The sequence below is a fragment of the Papilio xuthus genome, unplaced genomic scaffold (assembly GCF_000836235.2).
Source record: "Papilio xuthus unplaced genomic scaffold, Pxut_1.1 DF827726.1, whole genome shotgun sequence".
Lineage (NCBI taxonomy): Eukaryota > Metazoa > Arthropoda > Insecta > Lepidoptera > Papilionidae > Papilio > Papilio xuthus.
In genome coordinates this window covers 271-686 of record NW_013530923.1, presented here as the reverse complement: position 1 = coordinate 686, position 416 = coordinate 271, and the positions used below count along the sequence as shown (strand labels likewise).

Below are 416 nucleotides of genomic sequence, written 5' to 3'. Positions count from 1 at the left end.
CACGAAAACTGCAACCAATTCTACAAATGCGCCCACGGTGTCCCAGTAGCGATGCGTTGCCCTGGCAATCTCCTATACGATCCCTACAGAGAACAATGTTGGTATCCAGAAGAGGTCGAATGTGGAGACAGAGTTATCCCTGAAGACAACGGAAATGGCGATGGTGGCGGCGGCGGCGGCGGCGGTGGTGGAGGAGGCGGCGGCGGTGGAGGCGATGGCGGCGGTGGAGGTGGCGGCGGTGGTGGAGGCGGCGGAGGAGGTGGTGGTGGAGGTGACGGCACCTGTAATTGCAACCCTGGTGAAGCTCCTTCCATTTGTGCCGCTCCAGACTCCGACGGTATCTTAGTAGCCCACGAAAACTGCAACCAATTCTACAAATGCGCCCACGGTGTCCCAGTAGCGATGCGTTGCCCTGG

The 416-nt window shown here is 59.6% G+C and overlaps 1 protein-coding gene across 1 annotated transcript in view; it reads left to right on the top strand.

Annotated features, from left to right (window-relative positions):
- LOC106116478 (peritrophin-1-like) overlaps nt 1-414 on the top strand; it is a gene marked incomplete at its 3' end in the record, with an annotated part of 683 nt that extends 269 nt beyond the window's left edge. Inside the window, exons 2-3 of the mRNA XM_013310348.1 lie at nt 7-163; nt 197-414. Of these exons, the coding sequence (XP_013165802.1) occupies nt 7-163; nt 197-414 (375 nt within the window). The remainder of the gene's footprint in view (nt 1-6; nt 164-196) is intronic.
- Nucleotides 415-416: the final 2 nt, after the last annotated feature.